The sequence below is a fragment of the Cannabis sativa genome, chromosome 1 (genome assembly GCF_029168945.1).
Source record: "Cannabis sativa cultivar Pink pepper isolate KNU-18-1 chromosome 1, ASM2916894v1, whole genome shotgun sequence".
In the NCBI taxonomy this organism is placed as follows: domain Eukaryota; kingdom Viridiplantae; phylum Streptophyta; class Magnoliopsida; order Rosales; family Cannabaceae; genus Cannabis; species Cannabis sativa.
This window is the reverse complement of record NC_083601.1, coordinates 34,026,131-34,045,526: the sequence shown is the minus strand read 5'-3', so window position 1 is coordinate 34,045,526 and position 19,396 is coordinate 34,026,131. Positions and strand designations below refer to the sequence as shown.

Here is a 19,396-nt window from a genome sequence, read left to right as displayed (position 1 = left end):
CTCCCTATCTAAATCCAATCCGTCAAAAAAAGCAATACAGTGAAAAACACCGTAGATTCAATTCAATCCAATCTTTTGGATAGAATAATAAAAATAAAAATAATAATTACAATGACAATTAGAAAATCTTATAAAAGAAAAAAAGAAAAGAAAAGGAGCGTGTGGGTGTTATCCTCAAAGACCATTTAGTGTGTGTTTTTTTTAATTTGTCGGCATTTTATCTTTTTGAGAAAATTAAAAATTAAAAAAAATAAAAGGTGGGACCCATTTTGATCAACGATCAAAAAACAGAGAGGCCCATCGCAAGGCTCCAGTTCCTCCCCATGTGCCCAACTGTCTAAGTCTTCAGCTTCATCACCTCTTGCTGGCATTTTCTCTTTCTTTCTATTCTTATTCTACTCCACAGTAAATTTCCCGAGAAAATAAAAAATCTAAATTAAGAAAAGAGTATAATTTCTGTGTAGGAAAATTCCAAAACTATGCTTCGGCTAAGATCATGACCATGCTCTGAATCTAACTCTCTTTTTCTGTGTCTCTCTTTTTCTCTTTGCTTCATCTCTCTCAGTCTGTTCATTCCCTCAAACAGAGCAAAGAAATGGACTCAAGAACTCGCCTTGATCATGCACTGTTCCAACTCACTCCGACTAGGACCAGGTAATTTGGCTAGTTAAGCACATTTTTTCATCTGGGTTTCTGCTGAAAACGATTTTCTTTTTATTTTTTTAAATCTTAATTTTTGCTTCATTTTGTAATGAAGATGTGATCTGGTGATTTTCGCCGTTGGTGGTGGCAACGAGAAGCTTGCGTCTGGTCTTCTGGCGCCCTTTCTTACGCACCTTAAATGCGCCAAAGATCAGATTTCTAAAGGTGGATACTCCATTACTCTTCGTCCCTCGGGGTCCAATGCCCCTTGGTTTACTAAAGCCACTCTTCAAAGGTAAAATCACTTCACTGAAAAGCTTACTTCGGCCATTGCTGGTTCTTCCTGTGGTATTTGGACTCAGATTTAGTCAAGGGGAATTTGTTTTCTTTCAAGGATGAGTTTAAGGGAAATGGGTTTGCTTTTAATGGTTTGGAATTGTGATCACCGTTTGATGAATTTAAACGTGTGGTATTCCTTTTTGGAATGGGCTGTGGCCGTTGAAGCTACAAATATACCTTTATTAGACTAAATAACGTAGATTTAGTGTTATGAGGTATGATTTATGAAGTTCAAATATGTTCATCATTGACAATACACTGAATATTGTCATTTATATGGGTTACTTACGGCAGGTTTGTGAGATTTGTTAACCAACCCGAAGTTCTTGAGAGATTTGTTACTATAGAGAAAGAGATTGTGCAGATTGAGAATTCAATTCAATCCAATGAATTGACCAACAGTAATGCATTGGCACAGGCTGAAGGTACGTATACACATATATATAAATTCATAAAAATTGTATTGCAGTGAAAGGGACTGTGCATGTGTTAGTCGTTGAATGTTAAAAATTATTATGGTTGATTAGCAGATTGTCTTGACCTTTCAGCTCCTAACTTCTGAAATTAAATGTCTCAGCTGCTGATGGGAATTCAAACAGGGCATCAGTTGTCTCCAAGGTATGTCTTTTTCTTGCAGCTTTATATCATCTGACAAGCGAAGGTGAATTGATGTATTGGTTAAATTATCCAATTTTTGATATTTTATGCTAACTTTGTCTTATATTTTAGCCAAAAGCTGATACCAATGGATCGCTCGATGGTTCTCCAGAGGAGAATTCCAAGTAAATTCATCATCTGTTCCTCTGTTTTATCTATAATTCACATGGTGTCATACATTTTTTTGCTGGTTACAAGACATCTATTTTTTCTCATCCATTGATTGTCAACTGCTGGTTGTGAACAGGATCCGTCTTCAGCGAGTTTTGGAAACACGAAGAGCCGTGCTCTGCAAAGAGCAGGCAATGGCTTATGCTCGTGCTTTAGTTGCGAGATTTGAACCAGACTATTTAGATGATCTTATATCATTTGCTGATGCGTTTGGGGCTTCGCGTTTAAGGTACCAAAGATGTAGCTAAGCAAAATCTGTTGTTAACGATAAGCACTTGTTTTGATCAATAGTTCCAATTTTCTCTCTCTCTGTTTTTTTCTCCTTTCACTTATGTCTCTTCTTCTTCTTCTTTGTTTGGATTGGAGACCATTTAAATTTGGGGCTTGAACAGTCTAATAAATTATTTGAATGATAAAAAAAGTTGTGTGTTTACATGTGTATATATATTAGGATTAGTAATCCTCCGATTCATGATGAACAAGATCAAGAACAGTCAAAGATAAAAGTGAATGAAGAACTGGGAAGAGTGACAGAAAGTAAGAGAAAGAGAATTGGAAAGAGTCATTCTGTTATTGTTGTTTGATTACAGACAATGAGTGACTTATATACTTGTCACTTGAGAGAAGCAACAGGCTTAACAGAATATAACTGAAAAACCAGTTGGAACAGTTCAGTAATAACAGAAATAACAAACATCAGTAACAGACTAACAATGACTCCTTAACACCTCCCCGCAAACTCATAATTGGAAGGAGTGGAAATTGTGAGTTTGGTGCGAAATCGAGGAAAATTCTGGCTTGAGATGGATTTTGTAAGACCATCAGCTAATTGATCTATGGCAGGTACATGTTTAACTTGAACTTGGTGACGAAGGACTTTTTCTCTCACAAAGTATAGATCTAATTCAATGTGCTTTGTTCTGGCGTGCAGCACGGGGTTGGCAGCAAGGAGGACAGTACTGAGGTTGTCACACCAGACAACAGGAGGCTTTGGTTGAGAGAGATGAAGCTCAGAAAACAGTGACTGCAACCATGTGAGTTCAGAGACAACATTAGCCAAGCTGCGATATTCTGCTTCTGTGCTCGATCTGGAGATGGTTTGTTGCTTCTTGCACTGCCATGTAATTAGATTTCCACCAAGAAAAATAAGAAAGCCAGATGTGGAGCGCCTGTCATCGGGATCGGAAGCCCAGTCAGCGTCACAAAAGGCAATGAGATCTGTTGATTGGGTTCTATGAAGATGCAGACCATGGTCAACTGTGCCACTCAAATATCGAAGAATTCGTTTTACAGCTTGCCAATGTGATTGAAGAGGATTCTTCATAAATTGACAGACTTTGTTGATGCTAAAGGCTAGCTCAGGTCGAGTGATGAGAAGGTATTGCAATGCCCCAACGATAGACCTGTAGAGTTGTGGATCATCAAACGGTTCATGGCCATAAGCTGAGAGTTTTAAGCCAGTCACCATAGGTGTAGGGAGAGGTTTTGCCTCTGTCATTTTGGCTCTTGTCAGGAGGTCTTTAATGTACTTTGCTTGAGATAAGTGGAGCCCTGCTGGTGTACTTTGAACCTCAATGCCAAGAAAGTAGCTTAGATTTCCAAGATCCTTTAGAGAAAACTTGGAATTTAGTAATTGGATGATGTTGGCAATGACTTGAGAGTTGCTGCCTGTGATGACAATGTCATCAACATAAACCAATATTATGGTTGTTGAGGAAGTTGTGTGCTGAATGAATAAGGATCGATCTGATTTGGATGATGAAAAACCAAGATCAGTGAGAGTGTTATTCAATTTCTCAAACCAAGCCCGAGGAGCTTGTTTGAGGCCATACAAAGCTTTGTTGAGTTTGCACACAAGATGTGGAGCATCGGGCAAGACAAAACCAGGGGGTTGTGTCATATACACCTCCTCTTGTAAGTCACCATTGAGAAAGGCATTATTTACATCAAGTTGTTTGATATCCCAACCATTTGAGAGAGCCATAGAAAGAACAACACGAATTGTAACTGGTTTGACAACCGGGCTGAAAGTTTCAGTGAAGTCAAACCCAGGTTGTTGATGAAATCCTTTGGCAACAAGCCTTGCTTTAAGTGTGGATACACTGCCATCAGGATTCTCTTTGATCCTATAGACCCATTTGCACCCAATAGCCTCTCTTCCAGGTGGTAAAACCACATAAGTCCATGTTTTGTTTTTCTTTAGTGCACACATTTCAGTTGACATTGCTCCATTCCATTGAGCACTTTGCATAGCTTGCTTCACACTTGTCGGTTCTTTTAGAGCTAGGTAAGCTTTGGGCTTTCTTATTCCAGATTTGGAACGGGTCTGCATGTTATGAGAATTAACAACAGCTGGGGCATCAGTTGTGGTGGCAGCAGTGGGCACAGAATCAATATTGCCATTGTTAACTGTTGTAGAAGATGGTGCATTTGTTGTTTCAGTAGTGTTGAGAATGGAATTTGAGTCTATAGGAGCAGAGATAACATTTGAGACTTCAGATATGGGCAAGCATTTGGGAAGTACGAAATTTCTTGTAGCAATATTATTTCTTTGAATGTTTGTTGTAGGAATGGCAGAGATGTCACATTGGGTGGCTGGTATCATTGATGGTGCCTGCACAGGGTTAGAAAAGCTAGAGATAGTATGTGTATGAGATGAAATAGATGCATTATGATGACTTAAACCAGATGAGGAGTGTGTGACAGTAGGAATAACAGCAGATGGATAAAAGGAGGCTATAGTTTCTGGTGTTATAGGAGATTGCTGATGTGAAGCATAGGGAAATTGAGATTCATTAAAAATGACATCCCTTGATATGTACACACGGCCAGAAGTGTCAAGACACTTATAACCTTTGTGGTTAATGCTATATCCAATAAAAGTGCAAGGTGTAGACCTAAATTGCATTTTATGCTTGTTGTATGGTCTTATATTGGGATAGCAAGAACAACCAAAGGTTTTTAGGCTAGGGTAATCTGGTTGTATTTGAAATAATGTCTCAATGGGTGATTTATGATTGAGAACAGGTGTGGGAAGTCTATTATGAATATAGACAGCTGTTCTAAAGGCCTCATCCCAAAATTTTAAAGGCATTGAAGCTTGGGCAAGAAGTGTGAGACCATTCTCCACAATATGTCTATGTTTACGTTCAGCTAAACCATTTTGCTCATGGGTGGTAGGACAAGGATGTCTATGAATGATACCAGCCTCTTTTAATGTGTTTGTGAATGATCTATACTCACCCCCCCAATCAGTTTGTAAAACTTTGATTTTGGTGCCAAGTTGTAACTCAGCTTCAGCTTTAAAGTGCTGAAATGTTTTTAATGCTTCATCTTTGGTTTTAAGCATATATATCCAAGTGAATCGAGAATATGCATCAACAAAATGGATATAATACTTATAACCATTGAAGGAAGGGGTATGAGAGGGACCCCAAAGATCAGAAACAACAAGTTGAAGAGGTATAGTATATGTAGTATTAGAGCTCTTTGGAAATGGAAACTTGTGGATTTTTCCCAAACAACATGCTTGACAAATCGAAACTGAATTTTTATTTGGACAAAGTATATTACATGAAGTAAGAACAGACTTGACCACTTTCTCAGAGGGGTGGCCAAGTCGATTATGCCAAACATCAAAAGGGGAAATACAAGTAGTATTATTGGAATTAAGAGAGCTACTACAATGAAAAGGCTGACTGACAGTGGCAGTAAGAGTGTGTGGAGAATGAGCAGGTTGTTGTGAAGTGTTGCCATTGAGAGTTGTATGCAAATGAGAGGGCAGCAAGTGCAATTGTGATGATTTAAAGGAATACAGGCCATTCTGGTATGTCCCAGTCATCAATACTTTGTGAGAAACCTGATCCTTAACAAGACAAACATCAGGGTGAAACTCAAAGAATACACTATTATCTCTAGCAAACTTAGAAACACTAATCAAGTTTTTGGTAATTTCAGGCACATGAAGCATATTATTGAGAATAAGAGGAGAAGTGTTATGAGTAGAGGGCAAGATAGTAGAATGACCAATGTGTTTAATTGACAAACCTGTGCCATCACCTACAACCAGCTGCTCAGATCCTTCATATGGCGAGTTTGAAACCAGATTGTGGATATCTGGTGTACAATGATTTGTTGCCCCGGAGTCCGGATACCAGTTGGTATCATTTTGTCCTGAAGTGTGAGCCAGATTTGCCTGAGGAGAGGGAGCAGAGGGATTCGATTGCACTCCAGTAAAGCTTTTATCAAATCTATAAAAACAATCCACCACAGTATGCCCAATTTTGAGACAAAGTTGACATTGGGGTCTGTTGGATGAGTTGCTCGATCTGCCTCCTCTATTGAAGCCTCCTCGATGAACCTGAGTGAGATGAGGGACATTGTATTGAGGAGCTCCATAACCATTGGCCCTGGGATGATACAGAAAAGCACCTCGACTGGAAGGAGAACCCCTTGCTGCAGAATACTGGGGAGAGAAGGTTCCGAATTGCAGAGGAGGTCTCGAAGGATAATTGGCTCTGCTGAATCGATTTTGATATGCAAGATTGACTTCAGGTTGTTGCTCAGGTTCAGAAGTGGCAAGATTGGCTACAATTTCAGGTTCGTGTTCTGTCTTTTCGATTCTTGATTCAGAGGCAAGCAATAAGGCCTCAATTTCTCCGACTGAATATCCTTCGATTCTAGTATTTGTCGAAATGACAAAGGTGTCATAGTTGCTGGGAAGTCCTTTGAAAATAGCTGCTATGTGGTCACGATCACTGAGGACTTCACCAACGGAGGCGAGGAGATCAACGTGCTGTTTAACTTTCAGCAGATAGTCGTTGAGGGATAGTGTCCCTTTCTTTAAGTTCTGAAGCTTGGTTTTGAATTCCAAGATTTTTGAGGAAACTTTCAGTGTGAAATGTTTCTCCAAATTGGCCCAGATTTGACGAGCAGTGTGGCACCCAACCATTCGAGTGAGAAGACTCTCAGTCATAGACGATAGCAGCCATGAAACTAACAATTGATCTTGCACATCCCAATCAAGAAACTCAGGGTTGTAGGTTGAAGAAGCACGATCGGCGTCACTGAGAAATTGCGGTGGAGGAGCTTCATCTTGAATGAATTTGAGCAAGCGATTTCCACGAATCGCAGCAAGAACCTGCTGTTTCCAAAGAAGAAAATTGTGATCATTCAATTTCACAGAAAGATTATGAGTGAAATGAACAGGAGAGAACTCATCGGCATCTCTGGTTCGACTTCTCTGCAGATTGGGATGTGTATTCGTCGAGTTTCCAAGATTCGAAGGATTGGCTGGGTTTTGAGCTGCCACAGTCGCCATGTTCGCCGTCAATGGCGGAAAAAGCTCTGATACCATATTAGGATTAGTAATCCTCCGATTCATGATGAACAAGATCAAGAACAGTCAAAGATAAAAGTGAATGAAGAACTGGGAAGAGTGACAGAAAGTAAGAGAAAGAGAATTGGAAAGAGTCATTCTGTTATTGTTGTTTGATTACAGACAATGAGTGACTTATATACTTGTCACTTGAGAGAAGCAACAGGCTTAACAGAATATAACTGAAAAACCAGTTGGAACAGTTCAGTAATAACAGAAATAACAAACATCAGTAACAGACTAACAATGACTCCTTAACAATATATGTATACATATCTAACTACAAGCAGACTACCTGTATGTTCCCACTTACCTTGCAAACCATTTTCTTTGCCCCTTCCCCACTCTTCTTTATGAATTCTACATGTTGGGGGAGCTTCGAGGTGTATAATTTTTATTAAAGGCTATAATATATTACTGATTTCTTCAGGGAAGCATGCATAAATTTCATTGAGCTATGCAAACAGAAGAATGAGGATAGGCTTTGGATAAATGAGTTAGCAGCAATGCAGGCATGCCCTCAGCCAGTCATGCCCTATCTTGAGACATCCGGAATCATTCTTGCTGGGGAAGACATTGATCCTACTCAAATTCCTAATTTGATGATAAATGTTAACCAAAATGGGAAATCAAATGGTGCCTTGGACACATCAGTTTCTGACTCCACCACTAGTCACGGAAGTTTGGATGCAAACAATGGTATGGCCCCTATGGGAAACTGATCATTCAAGCTCCCGTTCTTTATTGTAAAATAAGATAGATTTATTTATAAAGAAAATACTCATCTTTCATCTCTATAATAATAAGTTTTCTCATTTTAATTAATTTCGTACAATTACTTCTTTGTACTAATGCCTCATCTTTGATGCTAAAAAATTGCAGATAACAGCCTCCCATTACCTTCTCAGACATCATCAATTGATGGAAAAACTCAAATGCCAGCATCATGGCCCAACCATCTTCCACAGTACATGCATAATTTTCAAGGTCCTGTTTTCCATCCATATCAGGGCTACATGTTTCCTGGTATGCAGGTTCCTCCTTATTATCCAGGGAATATGAAATGGCCTCCTAATATGGAAGATTCTGGTCCTCATGTAGATAGAGAAACTGTTGATTATCGGAATCATAAGTCTCGCAGGAGTAAGAAGAAATACTCTCAGGGGAAAATGCAGGATGATGCAGAGCAAGATGAATCCACTGAGGAAAGTGAGTCAAGTTATGATAGTGAATCGGATGAGCAGACACATCATGGAAAAAAGCAATCTTCAAAAGAGCAGTCACGGAAGAAAAGACATGGTAAAAAGTCCTCAAGAAAGGTTGTTATTCGGAACATTAACTATATAAGCTCTAAGAGAGATGAAGAAGGAAGCGGATCTGAGGAAAGTTCATCTGATGAGAATGGAGTCATCGATGGTGATGCGATTAAACAGCAGGTGGAGGAAGCTGTTGGATCATTGGAGAGGAGACACAAACCTTCCTCGCGTCGTCATAAGAAACAAGGTGGTGTTAAATATTCAAATGGGAATGATGAGCAAGAAAGTAAGAGCGTAAATGCTGTTGATAATCCCGAAAAGAAAAATGAGAACTGGGATGCTTTCCAAAATCTTCTATTGCAAGACAAAGATACAAGTACTTTTGATGAGGAACCACGCCCTATGCATGAATATTTCTCTGAAGAAGGAAAACAATCTACACTAGGTTTTGAACAAGAGAAGATCACAAAGCAACGTGGAATTTCCAGCGATGATTTTGTTGTTACAGGAAGGGGGACAACGAATGAGAGCAAAACTCAAGTTGAGTACTTCGAAGGTGGTGAAAATGTTGTTCCAATTACTAAGAAGTATAGCCCTGAAGAGGATTTGTTGTTTTCACAAAGAATTGAAGAATCTGGGAACAAATCTCATGTTAATCTATCCGATAGTGTTGATGGCTCCTCCAAAAACAAATGTTCAACAGACGGGGAATGGTTCCTTGGCAACCAGACACATATTGCAGCAAATGTGGATGAAAGCAAAGATCTTAATATATATGATGGTGCTTATTCCTCATCTTCAACCTTCCATGCTGAGAAGAACAAGAAAGATGTTCTCGTTGATGATTCATTTATGGTTCATGATCGATTAGTTGTAGATCAATCTGATTCCCTCTTAAGGAATGATATGAGCTTTGTTCCTGAGATGGGAGCTACTCATTATGAATATGGAAACCCAGAAGCCTCACATGATAAGCCTGAAGCTTTTAGTACCCATGAGCCCGATGACCTTTACATGATGCTTGATAGAGATTCAGCTGCTGAAGCAACTATGACATCATGGACCCCAGAGATGGATTATAACAACTTTTCATCAACTGTAGCAAATAAAAAGGGTGTTAAATCTGAGAACACTGATTGTGCTGATGTGAACGACTCACCTAATTCCAAGGAAAAGACTGGCAAAACTAATGGAGTTCCTGGAGGAAAAGGTGCAGGCAAAGAAGCAAGGTCAAAAGGCTTAAATGGATCTTTAGGAAGAAACAGAACTGATATAGCATCAAGGACTAAGAAACCAGCTCCAGCAGGCAGAAGCATATCTGTAAAGAGCAAAGCGGAGAGGGTATTTAACAAACCTTTAAGCCTTCAAATTGATTTAAAGAATGTGAAAGATGTCACCTTTTCTAAAACTGTTTCAAGTTTTTCTTATATTTTTCTTTTAAAACCTTTTCCAGAATCTGCCAATTGCTAATTCATCACATAATGTTTGATGTAACTCTGATATAATCTTAATCTCCTCCATTTTGTGCTAAATAGGATGAAGAGAACAGGAAGAAACTAGAGGAATTGCGACTCGAACGCCAGAGGAGAATTGCTGAAAGAAGTACTTCCAGGGGGACTACTAGAGCTACACCTAAACGGGCCTCATCAGAAAGCAAAATGGGCAACAGTTCCCCAAACAGTGAGAAGGCTCAAGGAGCTACAAAGCCAAATAAGCCAGTTCTTCGTAGTTCTACCATAGAACGCCTCGCAACAGCACGGACTGTGAGTCCAAAAGTGTCCACACCTCAATCAAATGGCCTGCCCAAGAAGCAACCCATGAAAAGTAATAGTGTAGCTGCTACAAATAAGAAACCAAGCCCAAACAAGGTGAAGCCTTCAGAGAATGAGCCAAAAAAGTTAAACCGTGTACTTTCTTCTGAATCGGATGCCAAGGAAAAAGAATGCGTTGTAATCACAGAAGCACAGTCTGTGAATCCTGCAGCTGCAATTGCAGTGCAGCCTAGTCATACCGGTAGCAATTCGGAAGATGTTAAGGAGTTGCCAAGCATATCTTTAGTTGAAAATAATGAAGTAAAAGTCTTGGATGACAGAACATATGACGAGATTTCATCTGAGCCAATTCAAAGTCAGCCTTTACAAAATGATCAGCTGATCGGCAATGCTGAGGTCATGCCAAAGGAATCTCCAGTTGTCATTATTGAAGAGCAAAAAACAGAAGAGACTGCTGAAAGTACTCTAAATCCCAATGTAGCATCGCCTAAAAAATCTTCGGTCGTCACTTTTGTGAACAACGAAGAGCACAGGGCAGCAGTTGAAATCTCACCACTCTCACAGGAAATCTCAGAGATTGAAATCTCTACACCTCCATTAAGTAGTGAAACGACGGAAGAAGCTCTCCACTCTAGCAGGAAGAAATGGAACAGTGATGAGAGCTCTCCTAAAGCAACCAAAGGGTTTAGGAAGCTTCTCTTCTTTGGAAAGAAAAGCAAGACTACTGCTGTGAATTGACAAAATCTTCCATTTTCATGAAAACACTTTTGTGTTTGTCTTTGAACATTGCAGCTGGTGAAATAAGATGTGGTTTTTCATGTGGAGGAACCTAAAAGAATATTAGCTATGCTTCCCTACACAATAAGGCCTTGGGTGTTGCTGCCACGCGGGGAAGTTTATATGTAAGTTTATCGATTTTGGCGTATGTATTGTATTGTAGAGAATGGATAAACAGTTAAAATCTCTTTTATTTGGTATATTGTGTACTTACCTTCTTTCAATACTGTGAATCTTTTTCTGTATGTTTTGTATTCTTTATTTAATTGGAAGCATAGAAACAAAGGGAAGGAAAAAAAAGTTATAGTTTGTATTTTTTTTCAGAGCTTGTTGTGAATAAAGGTGTTTATGTATGAGTTTACAAACGTTTTTTTTTTTGTTAGTGTAGCTTAGTGTTATTACAATTTACTAATATCTTAGCGATTTTGGTTTTGAACTCATGACTTCTTTTTTTTTCCTATCCCTCCCTCACTATTGAACTAGTCTCTCAACCTATTTTTGAGTCTTTGCCATTGATGTTTATTCAAGTTGTCTTTCTAACTTACATACAAAATAGAAAAGGTTGTCTTTCTAACTTTTACGTTCAGTGTTGAAATGAATATTTGTTAGGGGTAAAGGGAAAATCTAATCCAGTAAATACTCTTTTCATTATGGAAAGGTGTTTTTAGATTGTAGTGGTATGCCATCTAATCAGGAAAATAATTATAGGTTGCTTTTCATTATGAAAGCACAATCGTTAAAAATATTGTATATGATTAATTAATTAATTATTTTTTTTTTTGGAAAGATTTAGAATAATATGGTTTTATTGAAATTAAATTTGATAAACACAGTGAAACAATGTGTTTTTAACAAATATCTAGAATTAGTATGATAATAGGCTGAAAATATTAGGATAACATATAAGGCAAAGTTCTTCATGATCGTTTTTTTTCCACAAAATATATGGCACTTTTTTTTAGTTATAATATGTAAAATAATTTTTTTCCTACAAAATATTTATGGCATTTTTTTTTAAAGTTATAATATGTAAAATAATGATTGTCTAAATCGAAGGCCATAAAGAGAAATTAATAATTCAAACTTTAGAATCCATTTTAAATGAGTCCTGAACATAACTCTAGTCTACCTACATTCAGGGCTGGCTATAGTCCAAAGAAAAATTATTATAATACTTTGTTTGATCTAAAATATATTTCTTAAATAACATTTTCTTTGTATAAAAAACATGTTTGACAATGAATCGTCAAAATACAGAAAAAAGTTTAAGAAATGCTAAATTTGAAAATAGTTATTGCAGTCATTATCTCTAAGTTTTTGTTTTTGTTTTTGTTTATTTTAATAATATGGTCTCGAAAAGAAAATTCATATGCAAATAAAATAATAATTAAAATATAAAAAAATCTCTTAATTGAAATGAAAACATCACACATTTCATTTTTGGAGCAGAGTTTAATGCTAGCCTAAGAGAAGACACATTCATTCATGAGGGCCAAATTTTATTGTTCGGATTCCCACCCACACCCACCTTTTGTTTCTTTCAAGCATTCCATTCCAAACCACATTATTCCACATTATTTTTTAGATCTACCTTTGCCCTTATGCTGTCCTTTTTTTAAATTTAATTATTATGTGCTTGTTTGGTTTAAATATCTTATTATATTAGATAATAAGAAATATTATGTTTAGATAAAACTTTGTATTATATTAATTATGATGATTATAGATTTTAATACAATGCCAATTGTATTATTTACACTATATCTAGTAAGGGATAGAGAGAGTGAAGGGAGAGTGATGGAAAGAGAGATAAATCCTCTACAAGGGAGAGTAAAAGAGAGAGGAGAGACGTAACTTTAAAAATTCAATCCCTCTAATTTTAGGAGAATTGTAAAAAAAGATAAAAAAGAAAAAAAAAATACAATAATCATCCTTTTTCAAAAAGTGACTTATATTTATATTCACACGAATAATTTTATAATCTTGCTAATATTTTTTTTCTATCATTTTAACTTCGCATCTAATATTAAACAAAATAAAAGAGAACAATTATTTTCTGCAACCTTCGTACTCTCCATCTCCACTAAGTTCTCTATCCATTTAAATCTCTTTCTTTCCTACTAAACTTAGTATTAATACATAATAAATAATCTATATTAACTTGTATTATTATATTTAGAAAGAATTCGGAGTTGGAAATTAGGCCAAGACTTTAATCTTGACCCTAACTTCGAATTCTAAACTCCAAACCTGACTCCATATCTAAATTCGAATCAAAATCAAACCTAAATCGAAGAGAATCTAACACAATATTATACTATATAATTCAATACAAATACTATAAATATAAAAGGAGTGCTAATTACAACGTCTTAGTTAACCTCCACGTTTAAAATTACATGTTGAAATATTTTTTTTTCAAATTTAATTTCATAGGATTATTCGTTATAGTTACAGTATCATCATTGTAAATTTTTGAAAAATTCTGAATAGTTTAGAGTACTGAAAACCTAATATTCTAGTTTATTATGTGTGTTCAAAAAACTTCAAACATATTTTTAGTATTGTAAACTATTTAAATTTTTTTAAAGATTTACAGAGATGATGTCGTAAATATAACGAACATTACTGTGAAAAAAAATATATTTTAATATATATTTTCGGGCGTAAGAATTAATTAAAAGATTATAATAGTAGATTGAGAGTAATACTAAGTACTCTAAATGCAAGAGGCACAACGTAGAAGTGACCGAATAATTATAAGTTACACATCAGGTAAAGGCAAAATAAGAACAATGGAACTTTACGCTGAAGAAGCATTGATTCACTTCCATTTTGTATTTCTTTTATCTCTTGAGAAAAAGAATATAGAAAAGAAACATTAAACACACCTGGCCAGTGCCACCGACAACATATATAATTATTTTCAACGGTTCCTTATTGGTAAATGACCGTATGAGTCACTATCGTCGGTTGCACTCTGACTATTCCCTTAAAACTCTCATGCATCTCCTTCAAATTCCAATTTTACCCTTTCACTACTACTCAACCAAAACAAATTACACATGCCAACTAAATGTAAATTTTTTCAGATAAAAAAAAAATGTACTTAATCTTTTGTGTCCATGTTTTTATTTGTTTATTTATTATGAATTGCATACAAAGCATAAGTCGCTAACATGTTAATTTGATGACAATTCTTTAGTGTTGGTGGCATGATTCTTTTTGTTTTTTTTTTCTTTTAAAATATAGGATAAATGAATAATTTCTCTTTTTAAATAAATAAAAATAAAGCTCTATCTATACTCTCTAGAGTAAACCAGACTCTAGCTAATGTAAAATGGATGGTTTTTGTAGATCACTTGGAGGCCAGATTTTATTATATTTATTTAGTTATTCACTTGTATGATTATAATAATAGATATAAATAATTATTAAGGAGTCATTTGGAACATTGTATTAAATTGTATTGTATTATATTGAATTATATTTTATATAATATTTTTATGTAAAATTATATGTGGTATTAATTTTTGTGGACACCTAAATATATAATGTTTTAGCTTAAATTAAAGTTTAATATAGTATTATATAAAAATATAATATATATATAATTCAATTCAATATAATATAATACGACTTAATACAACAACGTTCCAAACGAGCCCTAAATAAATAAATTGGTAATTTTAAGAATCAAATCTCAATAAATAAATAGCCAAATTAAGATAGAATAACATTATTATTGAGAAATGAGTTATTTTAAAATATGACACAATAATCTATTATGATTGGATTCTCCAAAGTTTAATCAAATTAAAACAATAAAATATGTTTTTATATGTTTTTTAAATAACACACCAACTCCTCGTGTGTGTGGTTTGCTTTGCTTAGCAATAGAGAAAAGGGTATTATAGACATTTTAGTGTAAGCGGTGAGGTACCCAGTTGTAGTCCACGGTTGGGAGGTACTTATCTATTGGTAAAAACAGCTCTCTCTCTCTCACTCTCTCTCTTCTCTCTCTGTTTTAATATTTGATTACACTTTTCTTTTTCTTTCGCTTATATAGACAGACAAAGAGACAGGGGTAACAAGGAAGTCAGAGCGAGCAGAAGAAGAAGAAGCAGTAGTAGATCTGCGAGAGGAAGCTCTGAAGCTTTCTAGAAATGGCGTCAAAGCTGCTTTTGATTGCGGTATTCATCTTAGACATTATTGCTTTTGGTCTGGCTGTTGGGGCTGAGCAGAGGAGAACCAAAGTGAGTAATCCTTTTTTTATTCTCTCCTTAAGTTTAAATGGTAGTTTATTGTGTATGTATGTATGTATGTATGTATGTATGTATGAATGCTTTCTGGGTTTCTCTAATGAGGTGTTTTCAGTTGGTGGGTTTTGTTTGGCTCCCGAGAAAACTAAAAGAGTTGCAAGAAAATTAATTGGATTTTCCTTTTGTTATTTATGCAACTGAATCTTGACGACATATGTAATGTACATATATATTTCTTTTTTTTTATTATTATTGTAAAATTTAACTTTCACACTGAAATTTTATTTCAAGACTGTTTTTGAGTGGAGAGGGCAAGTGTAATTTTTCTTAAAGAGTGAGAGAAAGAAAAACCCGGACTGGAAATTAGAAATTTATTTTCCTTGGAAACTATGTGTACTGGTTTTTTAGATATTGGTATATTAAAAGCTAGATCTGTAGGAACATATGGTTTTCCAGATACATCTTTCATGAATAATGAAAAACTGCATATACTTTCTTTCTTCAGTACATTTGTAAATATTTTGCAATCTTCTTATATTTTTTGAGGAAATAATTTGCAATGTTAAGTCGTGATAACATTATTATGTTGGTTAAATCTCTATTATACTTTCATGTATGAACATATAGATATTCAATTGGTAATTGCCTCTTTCGTTTTATGTGTGCCTAGATTTTACTTTAGCCCCATGTTGTTCCCATAAAGTAGCCATCCAATACCTTGAATAGAATCTTATACCTTTTATAATTTTACCTGAGTTCTTCAGTCTTGGTCTTATTAGCAATATTTATCATTAGTTCATAACCAATTTGGGGAATGGTTGAGTAATGTTTATCACGTTTAACCATGAAATAATTATAATTTAGTAGTGTTTGAAAAAAAACGTATTGATCCAGTTACACATTCCATGACAGGGGTGGGTTGTTCAAGATGCTGATAAGAACTACAACTACTGCGTTTATAATTCAGACATTGCAACTGGGTATGGTGTTGGTGCATTCTTGTTTCTTATGGTAAGTCAGATCATTATAATGGTGGCAAGCCGATGCTTCTGTTGCGGGAAGCCTTTAAGTCCTGGAGGATCAAGGGCCTGGGCAGTGGTTCTTTTCATTATCTGCTGGTATGTAACTATCACCATGATAACTCTTTCCTTTTTTTGAGATATCTATCTTATAACCATCCTGTGTTTCGGATTTGATTTAGACAAAGGCAAAAAGTATAATCATGGATATTTGTTATCTAATGAATGCTTATTATATGACTTCTTTCAGGGTATTTTTCATCATTGCGGAGGCATGCTTATTGGCTGGTTCAGTTAGGAATGCCTACCATACCAAGTACAGGAACTTCTTCAGTATAGACAACCCTCCATCCTGTGAGACCGTGAGAAAAGGAGTTTTCGCAGCTGGTGCAGCTTTTGTGTTCTTAACTGCAATAATCTCAGAATTTTACTATGTATGCTACTCCAGCGCCAGAGAAAGCTTCCAACCTTATACAGGTAGAGAAACTGGTGTTGGTATGGGAACCTACAAATGAGCTTCTTGGATGTATGAGTAGTGACCAATTCGCTCACTATGTCATAGATGTGATTGTCTGAACTTCCCCACATCTTTTTTGTCCATTACGTTTTACTTATTTGAGACTTTTTAGTTGCATTTACGTGGATTGATCTGTATTATATATAAGTTGTCTTACTATAATATCTTCTCATTAATGTTACCATTAAATTTTTTTTGTTTCATTCATTGTTATGCAAGTATTGTTACAGAAATTTGATAGTAAAATCATCGGTTGTGTTATTGCTCTTGTCTGGAACCTATTTGTATAGTCTACATTATTAGGATAAGTAGTCCTACATTTAGTTAATGGTTTTATAATCTTCGCTTAGATTAATTGTAATGTTAATTAGTCTGTCTAATTTCTCTTCTCCTCCCTCTGCCTATGTCAAAGGCTCTCATATCTTGTACCATTCACAATATATAGAAACAATAATAAAACAAAGCTTCAAGCTAATATTTGTCCAACTTATATGGTATTAGAAGTTAACCTGTGATTTTTCCAAGAAACCTTCAATACATAATGACGAGAACTCGCCCAACATCTTTAGCTACCACCACTGGTCAAGATCCAATCGTCGATGCCACAAATCAAGTTGCTTTGCCACCATCACAAACATTAGTTGGGATGACTCGAGTTACATCTCCTCCTCCAACTTCAAATTTCCCTGTTGCAAATGATCAGCTAGCCTGTGAAGATGTGCCCCCATACTTCTTGAGCAATGCAGATCATCCAAGGCTTGTTCTTGCCATTCCAATCCTCACAAATCGAAATTTTCAATTATGAAAAAGAGATTTCAAGCTTTCCATTGGTGCCAGAAATAAAACACCATTCCTCGAAGGTAAGGTTCCGCAACCTCGTCCTCATGATCAACTTTCATGTTCTTGGACTTGTTGTAATCAAATGGTAATATTCTGGATCTTGCATTCTGTATCCCCTGAGATTAAGAGCAACATCATGTACTTTGATACTGAAGCTGAGATGTGGATTGTTCTCAACATTCGATTCAACCAGGGCAATGGCCCTAGGATCTTTGAATTGAATGAATTGACCATATACCTTCGACAAGGAGAGGATTTTGTTAGTACTTCACCAAACTGACTGTTATGTGGGATGAGATCAATTAATTTCGTCCACGACTCCCTTGCACTGTGCCGCTTCAACTCAGAATCAAGCATATATGAACAATGACCAGGTTCTTTAGTTTTGGACTGGTTTGAACGAATTTTATCACGCTGTCTGCGCTCAGATTCTATTAATCAACCCTTGGCGACCATTGAACAAAGTTTTTTCAATGATTGTCCAACAAGAACATCAAAGAACTCTAAGAACTCGCATAAATCCCTCAATTGTAGCTGTTACATCTTCCACTCCAACTACAGATTCCAATCCTAGTGCTAATTTAGCATCCGCGAATAAAAGAATGTGTCCCACTTGTTCCCATTGCAAGAAACCTGGTCACCTCAAGGAGAAGTGTTACTTCCTTCATAGATTTCCACCTGGATATGGCAATCGCAGATCTAGCGATAGTAATGCCAATTCAAGCCGAAAACAAGACAATTCGCATAACACTAAGAACAATCCTCATGCTTCGCAAATAACTGGACCACAATCAGATGTCACTGCATCTCAACTCACACCAAAATAGTGTCAAAACTACTCAATGTTGGCACAACAACTACCATTAATTCCCTCAACTTCCAATGACATTCCAGCCGTTACCAACTTCTCTGGTAAAATCTTTGATTTTCCTAACACATTGAATTGTGGATAGTGGGCAACTCACCATGCATGTTATGACGATAGATGCTTTGCATTTTTTAACAAAACAAACAATGCACATAAAGTGACATTACCTGATGGCACTTTTGTTCAAATAATTAAAACTGGAACTGTAATTATCAACTCAAAAATTATTTTAACTAATTTACTTTATGTACTTCAGTTTCGTTTTAATCTCCTCTCAGTAAGTGCATTGTTACGAACTTGCTCTAATAGTGTATTATTCACAAGTAATCAATATCTTATTCAGGGATCTTCTCAGATATTGAGGATTTGGACAGCTAGGAAAATAGGCAATCTATAATACATAAAACAGGAGACAAATCCTTTTGCAAACTATAAAATGCCTACTGCTTGTACTGTTTCTTTTAATAAACACAATGGCATACTCTCTATAATTATCCATCTGTATTAGTTACCAATAAGATTAATAAAAAATTTCGTTTTTTATTGCAGAACATGTCACTTTGCTAAACAAAAAAAGCTACCTTTTATCTCAAATAACAATATTGCTCCTGCTGTTTTTTATCTCCTTCACATGGACATTTGGGCCCCTACCCTATTGCATCCAGTGAAGGGTACAAGTATGTTTTTCACAATAGTAGATGACCATTCAAGATACACTTGAGTTTACATTCTTAAAGTTAAATATGATGCACCATATATTATTCAAAATTTCTTTACATTGTCAACACCCAATATCAAACAAATATCAAATCTATTAGGACTGACAATGCCAAAGAGCTTATACTAAGATATTGTCAACTATCAGTCATGTGTTGGATGACCTCAATAAAATTCAGTTG

At 35.9% G+C, this 19,396-nt stretch overlaps 2 protein-coding genes across 4 annotated transcripts; both read left to right on the top strand.

Annotated features, from left to right (window-relative positions):
- The first annotated feature begins 166 nt into the window (after positions 1 to 166).
- On the top strand, positions 167 to 11,356 carry LOC115706256 (COP1-interacting protein 7). The gene is made up of 9 exons (XM_030633845.2): positions 167 to 654; positions 758 to 937; positions 1,276 to 1,406; positions 1,559 to 1,599; positions 1,711 to 1,763; positions 1,886 to 2,038; positions 7,617 to 7,885; positions 8,069 to 9,783; positions 9,978 to 11,356. The coding sequence occupies exons 1-9, from the start codon at positions 596 to 598 to the stop codon at positions 10,950 to 10,952; spliced, it is 3,576 nt and encodes a 1,191-aa protein (XP_030489705.1). The 5' UTR covers positions 167 to 595; the 3' UTR covers positions 10,953 to 11,356.
- Positions 11,357 to 14,868: 3,512 nt separating this feature from the next.
- On the top strand, positions 14,869 to 17,050 carry LOC115706255 (uncharacterized). Of its 3 annotated transcripts, none has more exons than XM_030633843.2 (4): positions 14,869 to 14,972; positions 15,061 to 15,247; positions 16,166 to 16,371; positions 16,523 to 17,050. In XM_030633843.2, exons 2-4 carry the CDS (start codon positions 15,158 to 15,160, stop codon positions 16,785 to 16,787), a joined length of 561 nt encoding a protein of 186 aa, XP_030489703.1. In that variant the 5' UTR covers positions 14,869 to 14,972; positions 15,061 to 15,157; the 3' UTR covers positions 16,788 to 17,050. The 3 variants fall into 3 exon arrangements, with proteins under 3 accessions (XP_030489703.1, XP_060969301.1, XP_030489702.1); XM_061113318.1 differs by having other exon boundaries at positions 14,944 to 14,958; XM_030633842.2 differs by having other exon boundaries at positions 14,949 to 15,247.
- Positions 17,051 to 19,396: the final 2,346 nt, after the last annotated feature.